The sequence below is a fragment of the Scyliorhinus torazame genome, chromosome 31 (genome assembly GCF_047496885.1).
Source record: "Scyliorhinus torazame isolate Kashiwa2021f chromosome 31, sScyTor2.1, whole genome shotgun sequence".
NCBI lineage: Eukaryota > Metazoa > Chordata > Chondrichthyes > Carcharhiniformes > Scyliorhinidae > Scyliorhinus > Scyliorhinus torazame.
Genome location: NC_092737.1, coordinates 19,046,790 through 19,069,398, shown reverse-complemented (window position 1 = coordinate 19,069,398; position 22,609 = coordinate 19,046,790). Strand labels below are relative to the sequence as shown.

General features: G+C 54.9%; 1 protein-coding gene across 1 annotated transcript in view; it reads right to left on the bottom strand.

The window, feature by feature from the left end:
* Positions 1-4,189: 4,189 nt before the first annotated feature.
* LOC140404741 (multifunctional procollagen lysine hydroxylase and glycosyltransferase LH3-like) overlaps positions 4,190-22,609 on the bottom strand; it is a 32,381-nt gene continuing 13,961 nt past the window's right edge. The window contains exons 5-6 of the mRNA XM_072493441.1: positions 10,219-10,344; positions 4,190-7,912 (exon numbers count right to left, since the gene is read on the bottom strand). Coding sequence (XP_072349542.1) covers positions 7,757-7,912; positions 10,219-10,344 — 282 coding nt within the window. The 3' untranslated portion in view covers positions 4,190-7,756. The remainder of the gene's footprint in view (positions 7,913-10,218; positions 10,345-22,609) is intronic.

Below are 22,609 nucleotides of genomic sequence, written 5' to 3'. Positions count from 1 at the left end.
TGCATCACTGTAAATACACAAGGGGTTAATGTAAATACACTACAGCTAAGTAAACACTAGAGGGAGCACCAGAGACGTCATGACATGCAGACATACAGCTAATGAACACATCGAATAGGACACAACCAATGGGCAGTCAAGACACCCAGAGGTGGCACTACCACAAGGGGGCATTTACACAACCCACATAAAAGATCAGGGCACACAGGCTCTGTCTCTTTCCACAGGCGGACACTCAGAGAGACAGGGGCAGATCAGGAAGCATCACACCCACCACGTGGCTAGGAGCAGACTGGTTAGTTAGACTGAGTTACTGTAGCAAGGTCAGCAGGAGAGTCGAACTCAAGCAGGAGAATTGTGAACTGCTCAATAAATGTGTTCAACCTATCTCCAAGTCGGAACCTTCCTTTGTCAGAGCATCAAGGAAGCAGTTTATGCTCCATGAAGAAGCATAAAAGTGTCTCTTAAAACAGAGGCAGCTACTTGCGCCCACGTGTCTGATAGCGCCGCCTGTTTTGCCACTTCATCTGCCTCCCATTGCATATTGAAATTCCGTCTTGATACCCTGGGTGGGCCTGACATTTTAAAATTGCCAATTGCCTTGGGAATTGCCCGTAAAAGGGTGTCTACTCATTCTGCATTTTTGATAGTGGAGCCTGATGATGTTAGAAATCCCCTGAATTTCCAAATCTGTCCCTAATCTTGGGCCACTCCAAAGCATACCTTGAACCCGTATAAACATTTACGCTCTTGCCAGTGGCTAATATACAGGCTCGTACAAGGGCAAACAATTTAGCCTGCTGCGCTGAAGGTTTATCTGGAAGGGTGACGGTCTCTATGGTTTCAAGGGGTGACCTAATAGCCTTCTCCCGAACAGGCGCCGGAATGTGGCGACTAGGGGCTTTTCACAGTCACTTCATTGAAGCCGACTTGTGACAATAAGCGATTTTCATTCCATTGTTGTACTGCATAATGTGCAGCGTCTAGGGCTGGCAAGTAGCCAGGCAGGCCTCTCGTCACTGGGTCCAATTGAGTGCTTAATCCGAGTGACCATCCCTTCCCCAGGGATCCTGGACTGAATAGTTGGCCTGCGGGCAGCCTGGTACGTGCCCACCCCTCCCACGGCCTCTTCCATTACATGCTGGCTCCAATTCTGTTGGTACTGGGGTTTTGGTTGGGGACAGTCCTTAGCCCAATGACCTAGTAGTCCACAGTTGCGACTCTCGTGGCTTGCCTGTGGGCATTCCCTGTCCCAGTGAACTAGTTGGCCACAGGTGTGGCAACCTTCGTTGTCTGCCTGCGTCCCGCGTGGTCCCCTGTCACCTCCGAATCCTCTCCTCGGCCCCCGTTATTTAAATCTTGGCACATCGAGGGCCTGTTCTGTGCTGTACTGTTCTACGTAAATCTCCGTTGACGGTGGTACTAATAGTGGGCCCTTCCAATGCGGGTTTCGTTAGCCTAGAGTATTGTTCCACGAGTCCCTTTGGGCATAATCCTGGACGTTTCCGTCCTTTCTCTGAGCGGCCTCCATAATCTTGGACCAATTTGTCTTTTTGGGGAAGGTTGTTTCATGGAGGGCCTTCTAGCAATCTGTCCAGAAGTTAACAGATGGCCTCGTGCTTGGTCCTGCATTTGGGCTCTCTCGATGGGTTCTAAAACCTTGGAATTTGATTTCAAAACTCTTTGAACCGGCCTTTTAGCCAAGCCTGAATGAGTATTTCGCCATCTGAAATGCTGGGTTCATGGCAGGGAACAATGGTTTTTGTGTTGGCCCAGTGCATTCTCTAACTTCGTTTCAGGATTTCCCATTGCCTCAGCCATGAGCCTCGACTCTGCATTTGTCCATGGTCTATGCACAGGCCGCCTGGGCAACCGGGGAAATAGCGTAAGGGTATTTGCAGCCCATACTGCGTACCCGAGCTCGTGGCGCTGGATGGGAATGGTTCCTGCCTGCCTTCTGCTGTTTGGCGCGCTTGTTAGTAAGCTAACTGCGGTGTTAGGTACACTGGCCTAACACTGGCTGCAACTGGATGCAGCTTAGATCAGAAAGATACTCCGGACCTTGAAGTTAATTCAATCAGGTTTATTGAACTAATAGCACAGTTCTCTGTGAGTTCGACTCTGCTAACTTAAGTGTGGTTACTCTGTCTGACTGAGCCAGACTAGCTCTTAGCCACGTGGTGGAGGTGTGAGACTGTACATACACCCTTGACTGACTCTCCAGATGTTCATCAGTGGAAAGAGGTGGAGTGTGAGTGCCTCGGTCTTTTATAGTCAGAGGGAATAGATAGGATAGATGCGGGCAGGTTGTTTCCACTGGCGGGTGAAAGCAGAACGAGGGGGCATAGCCTCAAAATACGGGGAAGTAGATTTAGGACTGAGTTTAGGAGGAACTTCTTCACCCAAAGGGTTGTGAATCTATGGAATTCCCTGCCCAGTGAAGCAGTAGAGGCTCCTTCATTAAATGTTTTTAAGATAAAGATAGATAGTTTTTTGAAGAATAAAGGGATTAAGGGTTATGGTGTTCGGGCCGGAAAGTGGAGCTGAGTCCACAAAAGATCAGCCGTGATCTCATTGAATGGCGGAGCAGGCTCGAGGGGCCAGGTGGGCCGACTCCTGCTCCTAGTTCTTATCCCCACCTCTGAGTGTCCTGCCTGCTTATTGGTCACGCCCTGTTCTCTGTGTCCATTAGCTGCTCGTCTGTATATCATTGTGTGTGTCCGCATATCATGACACTAACATTGCCCGATGGGGGGAGCGGGTGGCGGCGGTTACACTGGGAGGCTCTCAACGACGGGGGGGTTGGCGCTCGTAAGGTGTAACCACATTGGCTACATTTCCTGCTCATCGCTATTGACCACTGCAGTGGCTCAGCTGTCCTGGAAGTCTGTGTCCATTTTTTTTGTCCTTATTCGGGGTTGCCTTATGGCTCATCTTTCTGCCTCTCTCTTCCAATCGCCAATCGCTGACCGATTTACCTTTTTTGTTTCCATCTTACCCAATTTTTTTTTTTAATGGCCTACAATTCTGGAGCATGAAGCAGGCTACTGCGCCCTTTGGCGGTGCTTTGCTTGCTCCGGTTCCCATTCTTTCAACCTGGGGTGATAGGTAGTTTAAAATCTGGTATCACAAACATACAACTAGGGCAGCGGGGCGCCGCAGTGGGTTAGCACTGCTGCCTCACGGCGCCGAGGTCCCGGGTTCGATCCCGGCCCCGGGCCACTGTCCGCGTGGAGTTTGCACATCCCTCCCCGTGTCTGCGTGGGTTTCGCCCCCGCAAACCCAAAGGTGTGCCGGCTGGGTGGATTGGCCACGCTAAATTGCCCCTTAATTGGGAAAAAACGAATTGGGTACTCTAAATTTATTTTTTTAAAAACACGCGGACAACTTACAAATACTTACGCTTTAAACGAATTATACGATCAATTCTCGACCTACGTCGTTCGCTACTATAGATCGAGTCCTTACTTATACAACTCGAACTTATCTAAACTTATGGCCGAATCCTTCTTGGGTGTCCCCGACAACCCTCAGTACAAATACAGCCAACTTTGAACGTGTTCCCAACACGTGTTGGCAGTACGCAAGTGTGGTAATACCAGGTATTGCGGTACCCGAGAGGCGAATGACCATTGGCTAGACCGCGGGGTCTACCATTGGGTAATGTACATAGCCCCCGCCCTGCGAGGCGGGGTATAAGAACCAGTGCCGTCCCAGCAGCCTCCATTTCTGTAACATCGTTGCTGGGTATGGTTCTATCTGATTAAAGCTGAATCGATGGGACTCCTCGTGGTCTCAAGAGTATTGATTGCGCATCAGCAAGGTTGTCCGCGACAGAACCTTTCGCCTCTCCAGGCTGTTCCCCGACAGCACTTCACCTTTAAGTTACTTTAAGGCCCTGCGTTTTCAAAAAACCCTGCTCTCTCGTTTTTTTTTTTTTTGAAGAGAAAATGTTTCAAAAAGAGCAATCAGTTCCTGGATTGCAAAGTCTTACCGATGGCTTTGGGCCAGCGGGAGCTGAATGTGCTAGACCTATGTGCTGGGTGTTTTTTCCCCTCAGCCGTCCACCACAAGCGCCGTCCGCTCCTACTGGGGTCAGAATAAGCGATCTCGGTGGAACCTCCAAATTACTGTCGAAATCTTTAACGCCCGAGCAAGACTGAAAGGAGTGGAACAGATGACAGCACAGTCAATGGCTCAATGATTTTACTTGTCACAAGGGGAGGGGCCGCTGGAATCAAGGGGTCGCAGCGGGCACACTCTGAGGAACAAAAGGGACATAAAGATATTTATACACAATAAGAACCCCTTCCCCCCCCCCCCCCCCCCCCCTCCACAGGTGATCATTGCTGAGCCTTTCAATTGGCTTACACGGAGACCAGGGTACCACTCTACAGAGGTGAATATTCACAGGGGGATCGAGTTTAAGAGCCGCGGGGTTTTCGCTGCAGCTTTATAAAACTCTAGTCAGGCCACACTTGGAATATTGTATCCAGTCCTGGCCGCCTCATTATAGGAAGGACGTGGACGCTTTGGAGAGGGTGCAGAGGGGATTTACCAGGATGCTGCCTGGACTGGAGGGGAAGAAAGGTTTGAGGGAGCTAGGCCTTTTCTCACTGGAGCGAAGAAGGAAGAGAGGTGACTTGATAGAGGTGTACAAGGTGATGAGGGGCATGGATAGAGTGGATAGCCAGAGACTTTCCTCCAGGGCGGAAATGGCTGTCACGAGGGGACATAATTTTAAGGTGATTGGAGGAAGGTATCGGGGAGATGTCAGGGGTAGGTTCCTTACACAGAGAGTGGTGGGTGTGTGGAATGCACTGCCAGCGGAGGTGGTGGAGTCAGTCATTAGGGACATTTAAGCGACTCTTAGACAGGCACATGGACAGCAGTAAATTGAAGGGGTGTAGGTTAGGTTGATCTTAGATTAGGATAAATGGTCAGCACAACATAGTGGGCTGAAGGGCCTGTACTGTTCTATGAGCAATAAAAACAGTGCTAATCGACTGACGTCACTGGCTCCGATGAAACTGTTTAAACAATGGTGTGCATGTGTGTCACCATACAAACTGAATTGATCTCGTCAAGAGATCGATTAAACTCAAGGCAATGTAATCAATTTACAAGGGGCCATCTGGCTGCTAACTGAATTTATGTGGCACAGAAAGCAATTTAGGATGAGGCTCATCCAGACTTTATGTCAAGTATCCCGTGATGCTTCAGACGACCATGTTAGGTTTCCACGGGGGGGGGGGGGGGGCATTACAAGAGTCAGCCACATGGCAGCGTGGGTGGGGTCTGGAGTCACCTGTAGGCCAGACCGGGGGGGTAAGGACATTCGACAACCAGGTGGGGGTTTGCGACAATCGACAACAGTTCCATGGCCGACTCCGAAATTCAAATTTCACCGTCCGCCAGCTCCCCCTTCCAACGAGCTGTGCGTGGGATCGTGCTGTGCGATGGTCGGCTGCCACATTGCCTGCATCGCGACTGAGAGGCTACACCTCAAAAGAAAAGTACTCCGCTGGCCACAAGACTCTCCGGGGCGGTCCCTGTGGCTACGGTAGGTGCTCCATGAAATGCGAGGCCTTCCGTTCAGGACGTAAGAGGCACGGTGAGAAGAAACAGTATATAATCTCAAGGATTCTTTCCATCACGTTTTCTTTTTTAAAAACACATAAAATATACAAAGAACACACTCGAGGGTGAAGGAGACACCTTTAAGTCACCTCCGCAACCTCCACTCCTCCCTTCAAAAAGGCTTTTAAACCCATAGGCCCCTGTCAGTAGTTGCGTGCCATGGAGGCCAGTAACCATGGTAACCCTTCAGGGAAGTGTGGCTGGGGTGAACACCGGCCTCCCCGCAAGATGGCGGCCAAGGTGAGGCTGACCGCCCGCCAACCGTTCGGGGCCGGCGAGCAGAGCGGACCCCCACCTCGACAGAATGTCCCCCAACCCCGGTCTGCGGCCGCTATCTCCCCTCTCCTTCCCCGGCGGCGGAGTTAACGGTCGCAAGGCGGAACGTGGGCCCCTCTCGGACGCCGGGAGGTAAGGGGGGAGGGGGGGGGGGGGGCGAGGGAGGCAGTGGTCGACCGTGGCCAGGCCTTCTCCCGTAGGCCCGAGGCTTCTGGGCCCAGGCTGAAGGCCTGATGACAGATGAGAGCAGTCACAGGGCCGAAGGCCCGGTTTTCCTGCAAAAGGGGGGGGGGGGGGGGGGCAGATCTGAAACCCCTCGTACTCCGGCCCAGGTCCCAGCCTGTAGTAGAGCCCGAGCTGGCCTTCCCCTGCGGCAGCCAGAACGGGGGGGGGGGGGGGTTTGGATCCACAGGTGCAGGAGACGGCAGCAGAGGAAGCGGCCCTCGCAATTTGCAAAGAGGAAGACAGAAGGAAGCCAAACAAAGGGTTGGCAATAAATAAGATGTGGCCTAGAACCCGGCAGACACGCCACTCCTCCTGGCTGGATCAAGGTGCAGATCTACGCGAGCAAAAACACCGTCAACTCCCCCATATACAAATAAATAAAACGTGGAACCCCAAATCTTGACCCTCTAGAACATTCTTAAGCTTGACCTTAGCGGGAATGGCGTGCGGGGATTGAAGAATTGGAAGGGTGCACTTTGTTAAATATTCATTCGAGGGATATGGGCTGTCGTTGGCCGGGCATGTTTGAGGTGGCGGAGGAGGTGCCGATCAAGCGGGGCTGTTCCGTCCTGGATTGGGCCTTTCTCTGCCCACTCCCGCTCCCCGTATTTTTATTTTGGGTTTAAAGGAGCAGGCAGGAGGGGCCGAGCGGCCGGCTAGCTGTCCTGAAATACCACAAGAGCCCCGGCGCCCCCAGTCGGAAGCGTCTGCGATCCGAGACGGCCAGGCAAACGTCATGCCTGACGGAAAAACACAACGCTGGCAGGGAGAGACCAAGGGCACCGCCGGGAGGCCATTCGCCGCCTCCAGCCCTTCCTGCCGTCCCATGAGATGGCGGCTGATCCGTATCTTGACGCCCCCCCCCCCACCTCCAGCGCCAGAGGAAATGGCTTCTCTCCACATCGACTGGCACTCCCGGCCAGCCAGAAACAAAATGGCAGCTGGTCCTCGCGCTACAGCGTCAGTGATTGGCCGAGGCTGGACGAGAGCATGGACACGTGGTCGTGGAATTGGGCCTGCGTATAGATCTGGAGAAAGAACCCCCCCCCCCCCCCCCTCCCACCTTTGCCCAGAGGGTCTCGGAACATCATGGAGGCGCACACTCGGGATAAGGGAGTGTCGGCCATTTTGGGACCGAGCTGAGGTGCGATTTCTTCACTCGAAGGGGTTGGGAATCTTTGGAGTTCTCCGCCCCAGAGGGTTGGGGGGGGGGGGGTGGGCGCTCCGCCGCCGAGAAGATTGAAGGGGTCGGGAATGGCAGATTTTGGATACTGAGGGGGTTAAAGAGGCGCGGGAAGTCCAAAGTGAGGTAGAAGGTGAGAGCCGTGATCGCACCAAACGGCGTTTGTTCCAGAGAGGGGCCTGGTGAGGGACGTGGCAACTGATTAGAGGGGGTGCGGGGTGGGGGGGGGGGGGGGAACCCGGGTCTCGCGCTTGGGGAGGGCCCGAATTGGTCGGTTGGTTCTACAGGGGTTGCCTTTGATTGCCAGAGAAAGAGTAATCAACGTTCGCGAGGCGGGAGGGCCTCCGGGAGAGGCCTCCGAGTTAAGCCCACGGTTCCGGAGGATTGCGTCTCCGCCACATGCCAGTCCGATCGCCCCCTCCCCCGCCACCGTCAGGGGTCCACGAAGGAGACCATGATGTACCGGGTGCCACGGGTGGTGGGTAAGCCCTCGTGGAAGTGGGTGAGTCGCCCGGGGTGCATGAGGGACCAGCCTTTGCGAGGAGCCTCGATGGAACAGTTGTACCTCAGGAACCGACACCCTCCGCCCTGTCGACAAAGACAAAAGACTTTCGGAGAAATTCTTCCCGAGTCGGAGATTCCGACAGAGATTTTAACAACACGGTCACCCTCCCCTCCTCACTCTCTCCCTCTTCACCCTCCCCTCCTCACCCTCCCCTCCTCACCCTCTCCCTCCCCTCCTCACCCTCTCCCTCCTCACCCTCCCCTCCTCACCCACTCCTCCTCACTCTCTCCCTCTTCACCCTCCCCTCTTCACCCTCCCCTCCTCACCCTCTCCCTCCTCACCCTCTCCCTCCTCACCCTCCCCTCCTCACTCTCTCCCTCCTCACCCTCTCCCTCCTCACCCTCTCCCTCCTCACCCTCTCCCTCCTCACCCTCTCCCTCCTCACTCTCTCCCTCCTCACTCTCTCCTCCTCACCCTCCCCTCCTCACCCTCCCCTCCTCACCCTCCCCCCACCTCACCCTCCCCTCCTCACCCTCCCCTCCTCACCCTCCCCCTCCTCACCCTCCCCTCCTCTCCTCACCCTCCCCTCCTCACTCTCTCCCTCTTCACCCTCCCCTCCTCACTCTCTCCCTCTTCACCCTCCCCTCCTCACCCTCCCCTCCTCACCCTCTCCCTCCTCACCCTCTCCCTCCTCACCCTCCCCTCCTCACCCACTCCTCCTCACTCTCTCCCTCCTCACCCTCCCCTCCTCACTCTCTCCCTCTTCACCCTCCCCTCCTCGCTCTCTCCCTCCTCGCCCTCTCCCTCCTCGCTCACTCCCACCTCGCCCTCCCCTCCTCACCCTCCCCTCCTCACCATCCCCCTCCTCACTCTCTCCCTCCTCCCCCTCTCCCTCCTCACTCTCTCCCTCCTCACCCTCCTCACCCTCTCCCTCCTCATTCTCTCCCTCCTCATTCTCTCCCTCCTCGCTCTCTCCCTCCTCGCCCGCTCCCTCCTCGCCCTCTCCCTCCTCGCCCTCTCCCTCCTCGCCCTCTCCCTCCTCGCTCTCTCCCTCCTCACTCTCTCCCTCCTCACTCTCTCCCTCCTCACTCTCTCCCTCCTCACTCTCTCCCTCCTCACTCTCTCCCTCCTCACTCTCTCCCTCCTCACTCTCTCCCTCCTCACCCTCTCCCTCCTCACCCTCTCCCTCCTCGCCCTCTCCCTCCTCGCCCTCTCCCTCCTCGCTCTCTCCCTCCTCGCTCTCTCCCTCCATCCCTAATCCCCTTCACACTCTGTCCCTCCTCACCCTCCCCTCCTCGTCCTCTCCCTCCTCGCCCTCCCCCTCCTCGCTCTCCCCCTCCTCGCCCTCTCCCTCCTCGCTCTCCCCCTCCTCGCTCTCCCCCTCCTCGCTCTCCCCCTCCTCGCTCTCCCCCTCCTCGCTCTCCCCCTCCTCGCTCTCCCCCCTCCTCGCTCTCCCCCTCCTCGCTCTCCCCCTCCTCGCTCTCCCCATCCTCGCTCTCCCCCATCCTCACCCTCTCCCTCCTCACCCTCTCCCTCCTCACCCTCTCCCTCCTCACCCTCTCCCTCCTCACCCTCTCCCTCCTCACCCTCTCCCTCCTCACCCTCTCCCTCCTCGCTCTCTCCCTCCTCACCCTCCCCTCCGCACCCTCTCCCTCCTCGCCCTCTCCCTCCTCGCTCTCTCCCTCCTCACCCTCTCCTCCTCACCCTCCCCTCCTCACTCTCTCCCTCCTCACCCTCCCCTCACGAGGAGGGTTGGAGGGAGAGGAGGAGGAGCAATGGTGGGAAGGCCTTAGGAGGGATGGATTGAGAGGGTGAGGAGGGATGCAGGGAGAGGTATGAGGAAGAGGGTGGATGGAGGATGAACAGAGTTAGAGGGTGGATGGAGGATGAACAGAGTTAGGGGGTGAGTAGGAGTTGAGGAGAGGGTGAGGAGCGTTGGAGAGGAGGACGAGCAGGGTCTGAGGGAGAGGGTGAGGAGGGGTGGAGGGAGAGGGTGAGGAGGGGTGGAGGGAGAGAGTGAGGAGGGGTGGAGGGAGAGAGTGAGGAGGGCTGGAGGGTGAGGATGGGTGGAGGGAGAGAGTGAGGAGGGGTGGAGGGAGAGAGTGAGTAGGGGTGGAGGGAGAGAGTGAGGAGGGTTTGAGGGAGAGGGTGAGATGGGAGGTGGGAGAAGGTGAGGGATGGAGGGAGAGGGTGAGGGGTGGAGGGAGAGAGTGAGGACAATGGAGGGACAGGGTGAGGAGGAGTGGAGTGAAGGATGAGGAGGGATGGAGGGAAATGAGGAGGGATGGAGGGAGATGAGGAGGAGGGATGGAGGGAGTCGAGGCCTATTGGGCCTGCTGTGTGGGGGTGGGGAACAAGCCTCTCAATCCCTCAAGTGGAGGCCACTTACCTCATAGTCCACCCCCTTGGTGTTGAGCGCGACGTTGATGGTGAAGGTCGAGGAATCGTGATGGGGCCGGAGCGAGGGCTGCTCGTCTGGGCGATACCGAACCATAAAGTTCATCACAGCCTCGGCCTAGCGGAAAGATCCGGAATTGAGAGCCAGGGAGAAACAGAAGCAGTCCCGTGTATTACCCCAGACCCACACCCAGACACCCCTCCCCCACCTCTCCCCTCCGCCACCTCCCCCACCTCTCCCCTCCCCACCCCCACCTCCGCCACCCCTCCCCTGCCTCTCCCCTCCACCACCTCTCCCCTCCCCCACCTCTCCCCTCCCCCACCTCCGCCACCTCTCCCCTCCCCACCCCCACCTCCGCCACCCCTCCCCTCTCCTGCCTCTCCCCTCCCCCACCTCTCCCCTCCCCTTCCTCTCCCCTCCCCCACCTCTCCCGTCCCCCACCTCCGTCACACCTCGCCTCCCCCAGCTCTCCCCTCCCCCACCTCTCCCCTCCCCACCCCCCACCACTCCCCTCCTCACCCCGCACCTCTCCCCTCCCACCCCCACCTCCGCCACCCCTCCCCTCCCCACCCCTCCACTCCCGCACCCGTCCCCACCCCTCCCCCACTTCCGCCACACCTCCCACCCCACCCCTCCCCCGCCACACCTCCCCTCCCTCTCCCCTCCCACACCTCTCCCCTCCCCCACCTCCGCCACCCCTCCCCTCCCGCACCCTTCCCCTCCCCACCCCCGACACCCCTCCCCTCCCGCACCCTTCCCCTCCCCCACCCCCGCCACCCCTCCCCTCCCGCACCATTCCCCTCCCCCACCCCACCCCTCCCCACCTCTCCCCTCCCCCACCTCCGCCACCCCTCCCCTCCCCACCTCTCCCCTCCCCACCTCTCCCCTACCCCACCTCTCCCCTACCCCACCTCTCCCCTCCCCACCTCTCCTCTCCCCTCCCCTCCCCTCCCCCACCTCCCCTCCCCTCCCCCACCTCTGCCACCCCTCCCCTCCCGCACCCTTCCCCACCCCCGCCACCCCTCCCCTCCCACACCCTTCCCCTCCCCACCCCACCCCACCTCTCCCCTCCCCCACCTCTCCCCTCCCCCACCTCTCCCCTCCCCACACCACCCCTCCCCCACCTCAGCCACCTCTCCCCTCCCCCACCTCTCCCCTCCCCCACCTCTCCCCTCCCCCACCTCTCCCCTCCCCCACCTCTCCCCTCCCCCACCTCTCCCCTCCCCCACCTCTCCCCTCCCCGTCCCTCCCCTGTCTCTCCCCTCCCCCACCTCTGCCACCTCTCCCCACCCCCGCCTCTCCCCGCCCCGCCTCTCCCCACCCCCGCCTCTCCCCTCCCCCGCCTCTCCCCTCCCCCGCCTCTCCCCTCCCCCGCCTCTCCCCTCCCCCGCCTCTCCCCTCCCCCGCCTCTCCCCTCCCCCACCTCTCCCCTCCCCCACCTCTCCCCTCCCCCACCTCTGCCCTCCCCCACCTCTCCCCTCCCCCACCTCTCCCCTCCCCCACCTCTCCCCTCCCCCACCTCTCCCCTCCCCCACCTCTCCCCTCCCCCACCTCTCCCCTCCCCCACCTCTCCCAACCCCCACCTCTCCCAACCCCCACCTCTCCCAACCCCCACCTCTCCCAACCCCCACCTCTCCCAACCCCCACCTCTCCCAACCCCCACCTCTCCCAACCCCCACCTCTCCCACCTCTCCCCTCCCCCACCTCTCCCCTCCCCACCTCTCTCCACCCCCGCCTCTCCCCTCCCGCGCCTCTGCCACCTCTCCCCTCCCCCACCTCTCCCCTCCCCCACCTCTCCCCTCCCCCACCTCTGCAATTGTGCTATCCAATGTGCTACAGTGCTGCCCGCATTTGCAGCTGGGAGTTAGATACAGAGTAAAGCTCCCTCTACACTGTTCCGATCAAACACTCCCAGGACAGGTACAGCACGGGGTTAGATACAGAGTAAAGCTCCCTCTACACTGTCCCCTTCAAACTCTCCCAGGACAGGTGCAGCACGGTGTTAGATACAGAGTAAAGCTCCCTCTACACTGTCCCCATCAAACACTCCCAGGACAGGTACAGCACGGGGTTAGATACAGAGTAAAGCTCCCTCGACACTGTCCCCATCAAACACTCCCAGGACAGGTACAGCACGGTGTTAGATACAGAGTAAAGCTCCCTCTACACTGTCCCCATCAAACACTCCCAGGACAGGTACAGCACGGGGTTAGATACAGAGTAAAGCTCCCTCGACACTGTCCCCATCAAACACTCCCAGGACAGGTACAGCACGGGGTTAGATACAGAGTAAAGCTCCCTCTACACTGTCCCCATCAAACACTCCCAGGACAGGAACAGCACGGGGTTAGATACAGAGTAAAGCTCCCTCTACACTGTCCCCATCAAACACTCGCAGGACAGGTACAGCACGGGGTTAGATACGGAGTAAAGCTTCCTCTACACTGTCCCCATCAAACACTCCCAGGACAGGTACAGCACGGGGTTAGATACAGAGTAAAGCTCCCTCTACACTGTCCCCATCAAACACTCCCACGACAGGTACAGCACGGGGTTAGATACAGAGTAAAGCTCCCTCTACACTGTCCCCATCAAACACTCCCAGGACAGGTACAGCACGGGGTTAGATACAGAGTAAAGCTCCCTCTACACTGTCCCCATCAAACACTCCCAGGACAGATACAGCACTGGGTTCGATACAGAGTAAAGCTCCCTCTACACTGTCCCCATCAAACACTCCCAGAACAGGTACAGCATGTGGTTAGATACAGAGTAAAGCTCCCTCTATACCGTCCCCATCAAACATTCCCAGGACAGATACAGCACGGGGTTAGATACAGAGTAAAGCTCCCTCTACACTGTCCCCATCAAACACTCCCAGGACAGGTACAGCATGTGGTTAGATACAGAGTAAAGCTCCCTCTACACTGTCCCCATCAAACACTCCCAGGACAGGTACAGCACGGGGTTAGATACAGAGTAAAGCTCCCTCTGCACTGTTCCCATCGAACACTCCCAGGACAGGTACAGCACGGGGTTAGATACAGAGTAAACCTCCCTCTACGCTTTCCCCATCAAACACTTCCAGGACAGGTACAGCACGGGGTTAGATACAGAGTAAAGCTCCCTCTACACTGTCCCCATCAAACACTCCCAGGGCAGGTACAGCAATGGGTTAGATACAGAGTAAAGCTCCCTCTGCACTGTTCCCATCAAACACTCCCAGGACAGGTACAGCACGGGGTTAGATACAGAGTAAAGCTCCCTCTGCACTGTTCCCATCAAACACTCCCAGGACAGGTACAGCAAGGGGTTAGATACAGAGTAAATCTCCCTCTACGCTTTCCCCATCAAACACTTCCAGGACAGGTACAGCACGGGGTTAGATGCAGAGTAAAGCTCCCTCTACACTGTCCCCATCAAACACTCCCAGGACAGGTACAGCAAGGGGTTAGATACAGAGTAAATCTCCCTCTACACTGTTCCCATCAAACACTCCCAGGACAGGTACAGCACGGGGTTAGATGCAGAGTAAAGCTCCCTCTACACTGTCCCCATCAAACACTCCCAGGTCCGGTCCAGCATGGGTTAGATACAGAGTAAATCTCCCTCTACACAGTCCCCATCAAACACTCCTAGGACAGATACAGCACGGGGTTAAATACAGAGTCAAGCTCCCTCTACACTGTCCCCATCAAACACTCCCAGGACAGGTAGAGCACGGGGTTAGATACAGAGTAAATCTCCCTCTACACTGTCCCCATCAAACACTCCTAGGACAGATACAGCACGGGGTTAAATACAGAGTCAAGCTCCCTCTACACTGTCCCCATCAAACACTCCCAGGACAGGTAAAGCACTGGGTTCGATACAGAGTAAAGCTCCCTCTACACTGTCCCCATCAAACACTCCCAGGACTGATACAGCATGGTGTTAGATACAGAGTAAAGCTCCCTCTAAATGGTCTCCATCAAACACTCCCAGGACAGGTACAGCACGGGGTTAGATACAGAGTAAAGCTCCCTCTACACTGTCCCCATCAAACACTCCCAGGACAAATACAGCATGGTGTTAGATACAGAGTAAAGCTCCCACTACACTGTCCCCATCAAACACTCCCAGTTCCGTTCCAGCATGGGTTAGATACAGAGTAAATCTCCCTCTACGCTGTCCCCATCAAACACTCCCAGGACAGCTACAGCACGGGGTTAGATACAGAGTAAAGCTCCCTCTACACTGTCCCCATCAAACACTCCCAGGACAGATACAGCACGGGGTAAAATACAGAGTCAAGCTCCCTCTACACTGTCCCCATCAAACACTCCCAGGACAGGTAAAGCACTGGGTTAGATACAGAGTAAAGCTCCCTCTACACTGTCCCCATCAAACACTCCCAGGAAAGGTACAGCACGGGGTTAGATATAGAGTAAAGCTCCCTCTACACTGTCCCCATCAAACACTCCCAGGACAGATACAGCACGGGGTTAAATACAGAGTCAAGCTCCCTCTACACTGTCCCCATCAAACACTCCCAGGACAGGTAAAGCACTGGGTTAGATACAGAGTAAAGCTCCCTCTACACTGTCCCCATCAAACACTCCCAGGAAAGGTACAGCACGGGGTTAGATATAGAGTAAAGCTCCCTCTACACTGTCCCCATCAAACACTCCCAGGACAGATACAGCACGGGGTTAAATACAGAGTCAAGCTCCCTCTACACTGTCCCCATCAAACACTCCCAGGACAGGTAAAGCACTGGGTTCGATACAGAGTAAAGTTCCCTCTACACTGTCCCCATCAAACACTCCAGGACAGATACAGCACTGGGTTCGATACAGAGTAAAGCTCCCTCTACACTGTCCCCATCAAACACTCCCAGGACAGGTACAGCATGTGGTTAGATACTGAGTAAAGCTCCCTCTACACTGTCCCCATCAAACACTCCCAGGACAGGTACAGCACGGGGTTAGATACAGAGTAAAGCTCCCTCTACACTGACCCATCAAACACTCCCAGGTCCGGTCCAGCATGGGTTAGATACAGAGTAAATCTCCCTCTACACTGTCCCCATCAAACACTCCTAGGACAGATACAGCACGGGGTTAAATACAGAGTCAAGCTCCCTCTACACTGTCCCCATCAAACACTCCCAGGACAGGTAGAGCACGGGGTTAGATACAGAGTAAATCTCCCTCTACACTGTCCCCATCAAACACTCCTAGGACAGATACAGCACGGGGTTAAATACAGAGTCAAGCTCCCTCTACACTGTCCCCATCAAACACTCCCAGGACAGGTAAAGCACTGGGTTCGATACAGAGGAAAGCTCCCTCTACACTGTCCCCATCAAACACTCCCAGGACAGGTACAGGACGAGGTTAGATCCAGAGTAAAGTTCCCTCTACACTGTCCCCATCAAACACTCCCAGGACAGGTACAGCACGGGGTTAGATACAGAGTAAAGCTCCCTCTACACTGTCCCCATCAAACACTCCCAGGACAGGTACAGCATGGGGTTAGATACAGAGTAAAGCTCCCTCTACACTGACCCATCAAACACTCCCAGTTCCGTTCCAGCACGGGGTTAGATACAGAGTAAAGCTCCCTCTACACTGACCCCATCAAACACTCCCAGGACAGGTACAGCACGGGGTTAGATACAGAGTAAAGCTCCCTCTACACTGTCCCCATCAAACACTCCCAGGACAAATACAGCATGGTGTTAGATACAGAGTAAAGCTCCCACTACACTGTCCCCATCAAACACTCCCAGTTCCGTTCCAGCATGGGTTAGATACAGAGTAAATCTCCCTCTACGCTGTCCCCATCAAACACTCCCAGGACAGCTACAGCACGGGGTTAGATACAGAGTAAAGCTCCCTCTACACTGTCCCCATCAAACACTCCCAGGACAGATACAGCACGGGGTAAAATACAGAGTCAAGCTCCCTCTACACTGTCCCCATCAAACACTCGCTGGACAGGTAAATCACTGGGTTAGATACAGAGTAAAGCTCCCTCTACACTGTCCCCATCAAACACTCCCAGGACAGGTACAGCACGGGGTTAGATACAGAGTAAATCTCCCTCTACACTGTCCCCATCAAACACTCCCAGGAAAGGTACAGCACGGGGTTAGATATAGAGTAAAGCTCCCTCTACACTGTCCCCATCAAACACTCCCAGGACAGATACAGCACGGGGTTAAATACAGAGTCAAGCTCCCTCTACACTGTCCCCATCAAACACTCCCAGGACAGGTAAAGCACTGGGTTCGATACAGAGTAAAGCTCCCTCTACACTGTCCCCATCAAACACTCCCAGGACAGATACAGCACTGGGTTCGATACAGAGTAAAGCTCCCTCTACACTGTCCCCATCAAACACTCCCAGGACAGGTACAGCATGTGGTTAGATACAGAGTAAAGCTAGCTCTACACTGTCCCCATCAAACCCTCCCAGGACAGGTACAGCACGGGGTTAGATACAGAGTAAAGCTCCCTCTACACTGACCCATCAAACACTCCCAGGTCCGGTCCAGCATGGGTTAGATACAGAGTAAATCTCCCTCTATGCTGTCCCCATCAAACACTCCCAGGAAAGGTACAGCACGGGGTTAGATAGAGAGTAAAGCTCCCTTTACACTGTCCCCATCAAACACTCCCAGGACAGATACAGCACGGGGTTAAATACAGAGTCAAGCTCCCTCTACACTGTCCCCATCAAACACTCCCAGGACAGGTACAGGACGGGGTTAGATACAGAGTAAAGCTCCCTCTACACTGTCCCCATCAAACACTCCAAGGACAGGTACAGGACGGGGTTAGATACAGAGTAAAGCTCCCTCTACACTGTCCCCATCAAACACTCCCAGGACAGATACAGCACGGTGTTAGATACAGAGTAAAGCTCCCACTACACTGACCCCATCAAACACTCCCAGGACAGGTACAGCACGGGGTTAGATACAGAGTAAAGCTCCCTCTACACTGACCCCATCAAACACTCCCAGGGACAGGTACAGCACGGGGTTAGATACAGAGTAAAGCTCCCACTACACTGTCCCCATCAAACACTCCCAGGACAGGTACAGCATGGGGTTAGATACAGAGTAAAGCTCCTCTAAATGGTCTCCATCAAACACTCCCAGGACAGGTACAGCACGGGGTTTAGATACAGAGTAAAGCTCCCTCTACACTGTCCCCATCAAACACTCCAGGACAGGTACAGCATGGGGTTAGATACAGAGTAAAGCTCCCTCTACACTGACCCATCAAACACTCCCAGTTCCATTCCAGCATGGGTTAGATACAGAGTAAATCTCCCTCTTCGCTGTCCCCATCAAACACTCCCAGACAGGTACAGCACGGGTTAGATACAGAGTAAAGCTCCCTCTACACTGTTCCCATCAAACACTCCCAGGACAGGTACAGCACGGGGTTAGATACAGAGTAAAGCTCCCTCTATACTGACCCATCAAACACTCCCAGGACAGGTACAGCACGGGGTTAGATACAGAGTAAAGCTCCCTCTACACTGTCCCCATCAAACACTCCAGGACAGATACAGCACTGGGTTCGATACAGAGTAAAGTTCCCTCTACAGGGTCCCCATCAAACACTCCCAGGACAGGTACAGCATGTGGTTAGATACAGAGTAAAGCTCCCTCTACACTGTTCCCCATCAAACACTCCAGGACAGGTCCAGCATGGGTTAGATACAGAGTAAATCTCCCTCTACGCTGTCCCCATCAAACACTCCCAGGAACGGTACAGCACGGGGTTAGATACAGAGTAAAGCTCCCTCTACACTGTCCCCATCAAAACACTCCCAGGACAGGTACAGGACCGGGGTTAGATACAGAGTAAAGCTCCCTCTACACTGTCCCCATCAAACACTCCCAGGACAGATACAGCACGGTGTTAGATACAGAGTAAAGCTCCCTCTACACTGTCCCCATCAAACACTCCCAGGACAGATACAGCACTGGGTTCGATACAGAGTAAAGTTCCCTCTACACTGACCCATCTAACACTCCCAGGTCCGGTCCAGCACAGGGTTAGATACAGAGTAAAGCTCCCTCTACACTGTCCCCCATCAAACACTCCCAGGACAGATACAGCACGGGGTTAAATACAGAGTCAAGCTCCCTCTACACTGTCCCCATCAAACACTCCAGGACAGGTAAAGCACTGGGTTCGATACAGAGTAAAGTTCCCTCTACACTGTCCCCATCAAACACTCCCAGGACAGATACAGCACTGGGTTCGATACAGAGTAAAGCTCCCTCTACACTGTCCCCATCAAACACTCCCAGGACAGGTACAGCATGTGGTTAGATACAGAGTAAAGCTCCCTCACACTGTCCCCATCAAACACTCCAGGACAGGTACAGCACGGGGTTAGATACAGAGTAAAGCTCCCTCTACACTGACCCATCAAACACTCCAGGTCCGGTCCAGCATGGGTTAGATACAGAGTAAATCTCCCTCTACACTGTCCCCATCAAACACTCCTAGGACAGATACAGCACGGGTTAAATACAGAGTCAAGCTCCCTCTACACTGTCCCCATCAAACACTCCCAGGACAGGTAGAGCACGGGGTTAGATACAGAGTAAATCTCCCTCTACACTGTCCCCATCAAACACTCCTAGGACAGATACAGCACGGGGTTAAATACAGAGTCAAGCTCCCTCTACACTGTCCCCATCAAACACTCCCAGGACAGGTAAAGCACTGGGTTCGATACAGAGGAAAGCTCCCTCTACACTGTCCCCATCAAACACTCCAGGACAGGTACAGGACGAGGTTAGATCCAGAGTAAAGTTCCCTCTACACTGTCCCCATCAAACACTCCCAGGACAGGTACAGCACGGGGTTAGATACAGAGTAAAGCTCCCTCTACACTGTCCCCATCAAACACTCCCAGGACAGGTACAGCATGGGGTTAGATACAGAGTAAAGCTCCCTCTACACTGACCCATCAAACACTCCCAGTTCCGTTCCAGCACGGGGTTAGATACAGAGTAAAGCTCCCTCTACACTGACCCCATCAAACACTCCCAGGACAGGTACAGAACGGGGTTAGATACAGAGTAAAGCTCCCTCTACACTGTCCCATCAAACACTCCCAGGGACAATACAGCATGGTGTTAGATACAGAGTAAAGCTCCCACTACACTGTCCCCATCAAACACTCCCAGTTCCGTTCCAGCATGGGTTAGATACAGAGTAAATCTCCCTCTACGCTGTCCCCATCAAACACTCCCAGGACAGCTACAGCACGGGTTAGATACAGAGTAAAGCTCCCTCTACACTGGTCCCCATCAACACTCCCTGGACAGATACAGCACGGGGTAAAATACAGAGTCAAGCTCCCTCTACACTGTCCCCATCAAACACTCGCTGGACAGGTAAATCACTGGGTTAGATACAGAGTAAAGCTCCCTCTACACTGTCCCCATCAAACACTCCAGGACAGGTACAGCACGGGGTTAGATACAGAGTAAATCTCCCTCTACACTGTCCCCATCAAACCACTCCCAGGAAAGGTACAGCACGGGGTTAGATATAGAGTAAAGCTCCCTCTACACTGTCCCCATCAAACACTCCCAGGACAGATACAGCACGGGGTTAAATACAGAGTCAAGCTCCCTCTACACTGTCCCCATCAAACACTCCCAGGACAGGTAAAGCACTGGGTTCGATACAGAGTAAAGCTCCCTCTACACTGTCCCCATCAAACACTCCCAGGACAGATACAGCACTGGGTTCGATACAGAGTAAAGCTCCCTCTACACTGTCCCCATCAAACACTCCCAGGACAGGTACAGCATGTGGTTAGATACAGAGTAAAGCTAGCTCTACACTGTCCCCATCAAACCCTCCCAGGACAGGTACAGCACGGGGTTAGATACAGAGTAAAGCTCCCTCTACACTGACCCATCAAACACTCCCAGGTCCGGTCCAGCATGGGTTAGATACAGAGTAAATCTCCCTCTATGCTGTCCCCATCAAACACTCCCAGGGAAAGGTACAGCACGGGGTTAGATAGAGAGTAAAGCTCCCTTTACACTGTCCCCATCAAACACTCCCAGGACAGATACAGCACGGGGTTAAATACAGAGTCAAGCTCCCTCTACACTGTCCCCATCAAACACTCCCAGGACAGGTACAGGAACGGGGTTAGATACAGAGTAAAGCTCCCTCTACACTGTCCCCATCAAACACTCCAGGACAGGTACAGGACGGGGTTAGATACAGAGTAAAGCTCCCTCTACACTGTCCCCATCAAACACTCCTCAGGACAGATACAGCACGGTGTTAGATACAGAGTAAAGCTCCCACTACACTGACCCCATCAAACACTCCCAGGACAGGTACAGCACGGGTTAGATACAGAGTAAAGCTCCCTCTACACTGAACCCATCAAACACTCCCAGGACAGGTACAGCACGGGGTTAGATACAGAGTAAAGCTCCACTACACTGTCCCCATCAAACACTCCCAGGACCAGGTACAGCATGGGGTTAGATACAGAGTAAAGCTCCCTCTAATGGTCTCCATCAAACACTCCAGGACAGTACAGCACGGGTTTAGATACAGAGTAAAGCTCCCTCTACACTGTCCCCATCAAACACTCCAGGACAGGTACAGCATGGGTTAGATACAGAGTAAAGCTCCCTCTACACTGACCCATCAAACACTCCCAGTTCCATTCCAGCATGGGTTAGATACAGAGTAAATCTCCCTCTTCGCTGTCCCCATCAAACACTCCCTGGACAGTACAGCACGGGGTTAGATACAGAGTAAAGCTCCCTCTACACTGTTCCCATCAAACACTCCCAGGACAGGTACAGCACGGGTTAGATACAGAGTAAAGCTCCCTCTATACTGACCCCATCAAACACTCCCAGGACAGGTACAGCACGGGGTTAGATACAGAGTAAAGCTCCCTCTACACTGTCCCCATCAAACACTCCCAGGACAGATACAGCACTGGGTTCGATACAGAGTAAAGTTCCCTCTACAGGGGTCCCCATCAAAACACTCCCAGGACAGGTACAGCATGTGGTTAGATACAGAGTAAAGCTCCCTCTACACTGTTCCCATCAAACACTCCAGGACAGGTCCAGCATGGGTTAGTACAGAGTAAATCTCCCTCTACGCTGTCCCCATCAAACACTCCCAGGAACGGTACAGCACGGGGTTAGAGTACAGAGTAAAGCTCCCTCTACACTGTCCCCATCAAACACTCCCAGGACAGGTACAGGACGGGGTTAGATACAGAGTAAAGCTCCCTCTACACTGTCCCCATCAAACACTCCCAGGACAGATACAGCACGGTGTTAGATACAGAGTAAAGCTCCCACTACACTGTCCCCATCAAACACTCCAGGACAGGTACAGCACGGGGTTAGATGCAGAGTAAAGCTCCCTCTACACTGACCCATCAAACACTCCCAGGTCCGGTCCAGCACAGGGTTAGATACAGAGTAAAGCTCCCTCTACACTGTCCCCATCAAACACTCCCAGGACAGGTACAGCATGTGGTTAGATACAGAGTAAAGCTCCCTCTATACTGTCCCCATCAAACACTCCTAGGACAGATACAGCACGGGGCTAAATACAGAGTCAAGCTCCCTCTACACTGTCCCCATCAAACACTCCAGGACAGGTACAGCACAGGGTTAGATGCAGAGTAAAGCTGCCTCTACACTGTCCCCATCAAACACTCCCAGGACAGATACAGCACGGGGGGGTTAGATACAGAGTAAAGCTCCCTCTACACTGTTCCCCATCAAACACTCCCAGGACAGGTACAGCATGTGGTTAGATACAGAGTAAATCTCCCTCTACGCTGTCCCATCAAACACTCCCAGGGACAGGACACAGCACGGGGGTTAGATACAGAGTAAAGCTCCCTCTACACTGTCCCCATCAAACACTCCCAGGACAGGTACAGCACGGGGTTAGATACAGAGTAAAAGCTCCCTCTACACTGTCCCCATCAAACACTCCCAGGACAGTACAGCACGGGGTTAGATACAGAGTAAAGCTCCCTCTACACTGTCCCCATCAAACACCCCCAGGACAGGTACAGCACGGGGTTAGATACAGAGTAAAGCTCCCTCTACACTGTTCCCATCAAACACTCCCAGGACAGGTACAGCACGGGGTTAGATACAGAGTAAAGCTCCCTCTACACTATCCCCATCAAACACTCCAGGACAGGTACAGCACGGGGTTAGATACAGAGTAAAGCTCCCTCTACACTGTCCCCATCAAACACTCCAGGCTGAAATCCAGTAACCACCCCCCCCGCCGCTCTACCTTGGTGTAATATGCCGGGGTACAGTTTTTCGTCACGGGGGCGATGT